Source organism: Penaeus monodon, chromosome 25, assembly GCF_015228065.2.
Source record: "Penaeus monodon isolate SGIC_2016 chromosome 25, NSTDA_Pmon_1, whole genome shotgun sequence".
NCBI classification, from domain to species: domain Eukaryota; kingdom Metazoa; phylum Arthropoda; class Malacostraca; order Decapoda; family Penaeidae; genus Penaeus; species Penaeus monodon.
Window position 1 is genome coordinate 33,733,601 of NC_051410.1, and position 2,847 is coordinate 33,736,447.

Here is a 2,847-nt window from a genome sequence, read left to right on the forward strand (position 1 = left end):
GTACTGAAATAATTTTGGATTCCATTATCATACATTTATACAATCTCAGTTGACAAACTGCACTGTAGATATTTGCACATGCGTGGGTGGGTGCATATATGTGTATGAGTAAATTTTTTCCCTTGTTTTTTAAATGCACATTTTTTCTCCTGTAGCATTGCCAAGACTCTGGGTGCATTGATGGTGACTGAGGGTATATTTGATCTAATGCCAGGCCTTAGAGTGACATCTCGTGTTATCAGTGACAAAGAAGCAGTTGAAGCATGTTCAAGATTTGCTGGTAAGTTTTAAGTATTTGCCTTTAGTATTTTCATGTTACATAAAGCAAGTCTGTGTAGATACTAGAGTTCCTTATGTGTTGATGTGACCTATGTGTTGTGATTCATATTAAATCATAATAAAGCTGATAATATTAGACAGTATGTTTTTGGTGACAATTCAAATGAAATCTCCACTGGATGATACAGACAGAATTAACACATTATATTGAACCAGCAATGTTATTACATGTCAGAAATTCATTAAAATAAAGATTATATTTGATGAACATCTATCTCAGCTTTGTCCATCACTCTTCCAGATGAGCAGCGGATGTTGGTAGAACCGTCTTGTGGAGCAGCACTTGCAGCTGGGTATTCAGGAATAATCAAAGAGCTCATTGCAAACAAAACACTTCCCGATGATGGGCCAATTGTCTTTGTAGTGTGTGGGGGTAATGCTGTTACACTGGACATGTTGGAAGGATGGAAGAAACAGGTTAATCTCCTGTAGACTAATTGTATGGTTAATGAAGTTATAATTTTGAGTAGTACAGTTTGAAACATAAGAAAAAAATATGAGTTTAAGTTTCTCAGGAAAGATTTTAATCTTGTGGATATGAGGTTCATAATTAACCACTACATTAGGTTTAAAAAATAATGGTCATGTGTGATGTTTAAAAAACAACATCAGGAAAGGAGGAATGACAAAGATAGATTTTAAATGCTAAGATGTTGTATTTTCTTATTTTTTTCTTATTCATTGTTGTTTGAACTTTCTTAAAATATATTCACAGCAATTGTTAACCATGACTAAAGAAAAATGTGATCATTTACAGTTTTTATCTGTGAATTATTTTTGAAGTGTAAAGAAATAAAACATTAAACAACAATGTACAAATCTTATTATATTCCAATTCACAAGAAATATTTTTATAAGAAGTAATATCAGAGTTCATAGGAGTTTTGATGATTATTGAATAATGATGAGGATAATAGTATGAAGTAATGACTGTATTTGATGTTAGTAGTAAGAGAAGTAATTGTAACCAAATGCTATTGAGTACAATTTTCCTGCTGTTTGTAGTATACTTATTCTTTGTTGTAGAAAGCTGAATTAAGCCTCATTATTGAGGGGTTGGATTGCATTTCATGTTGATTATAGGAAAAAAAAATGCTGAAATAATAATACATAATTTCTTTCCTTTACTTACTGTAGTTGAAGTTAATTTGGGCACATTTTGAAGGGAAAAGATTGCACTTTATGTTGATAGTGGAAAAATATGCATGTAAAAAGACGAAAAGCTTCACTGAATCTAAATTAGCCAGTAATGAAAATATACCACATTTTGTCATGTAACTGAACTCAAGAAAAAAAAAACTATAGAGATGCAATTTACATTTTGGTTTTGTGATTTGGAAGAATAAATCAGTTAGTTTTTCGTACATGTGTTTATTGCAGGCAGTATTTATTGCAATAAGCCAAGTTTTGTCTCATTTTGAAGGGTAAAGATTGCACTCTATACTGACATTAGAAATAAATGCATACATGGAAAGAAAATGCAAAAATAATGAGTTTAAGTTAGTTGATAAGCAAAAACTTCACACCATGTATATAAGAATTTATCAGGTTAATTCTATTAGTTACAGTTATGATTTTGCATTTTTGAGGTATTCGATATAATTTCCTTTCTTCTAGTAATGCATTTTTTGGAATTTTACTCAAAGAAACATGGGAAAACGCAAAATAAGGAAGTAAAATCATAAGGTGTCTCCAGACATTACAGATTTCTTTTTTAGAAATTTTCATGTAGTATACTTATTATTAGAATGTTGAAATGGATCTCTTCTTAAATGGGTAGGATGCATACCATAGAGGCCAATAATTGAGGGAAAATGAACATATTTTATGATTAAAATAATATCAGTTTTGAAAAAAAAATCAGAATTCAACTTAGAAATTATATTTCTGACAAAATGAGAAGTATAGTTCATTGTCTTCCTGGACATTGAACCTTGTTAAAAATTTAAACTTTGTGACTAATGACAGACTTCCCAAAGTTTTATCCATGTTCTTTACAATATGAAATTATAACAATGAAGGATAAGCTTCTAATGAAGATTTTATAACACTGTGAGACTAATATTCTCTGCCCCTTTATGTAACAATATCCTTGATTTTGGTAATATTTCACCAGCCTTACTAGATTTATAAGTTTGTGCTTATTACATAACTGCCTTGATAGATATTTTTTTGGATGTAAACACCTCTTTTTTGCCTTTTTTTCAGTTTAATCAACTTTTGCTCCAGATTTTAAGCTGACCAGAAAATGAGGCATTCCATGGAGAGTCATGTAAAAGTGGATTTCCTTCCCTTCATATGAATTCTGCTGAGGCTGTTTTCCTAGGATCAGACTTCTGACAAAGTAAAGTTCAGCCATTTTAAAACGACATACTGAACAAGTGGTAATGTTATTGCAGATTTTTTTTCTCTCCCTTTTTTTCCCTTTTTTTGAACAGGTTATGGTTTGTCTAGCAGTTTAATAAGTAACATTGTAATAAAAAATAAACAGCTCCATGGAATAGTAGT

At 30.8% G+C, this 2,847-nt stretch overlaps 1 protein-coding gene across 1 annotated transcript in view; it reads left to right on the forward strand.

Moving 5' to 3' along the window:
* Positions 1–1,150, forward strand: part of LOC119589161 (serine dehydratase-like) — a 7,367-nt gene extending 6,217 nt beyond the window's left edge. Inside the window, exons 7-8 of the mRNA XM_037937748.1 lie at positions 156–280; positions 581–1,150. Coding sequence (XP_037793676.1) covers positions 156–280; positions 581–771 — 316 coding nt within the window. The 3' untranslated portion in view covers positions 772–1,150. The remainder of the gene's footprint in view (positions 1–155; positions 281–580) is intronic.
* The last annotated feature ends 1,697 nt before the right edge of the window (positions 1,151–2,847 follow it).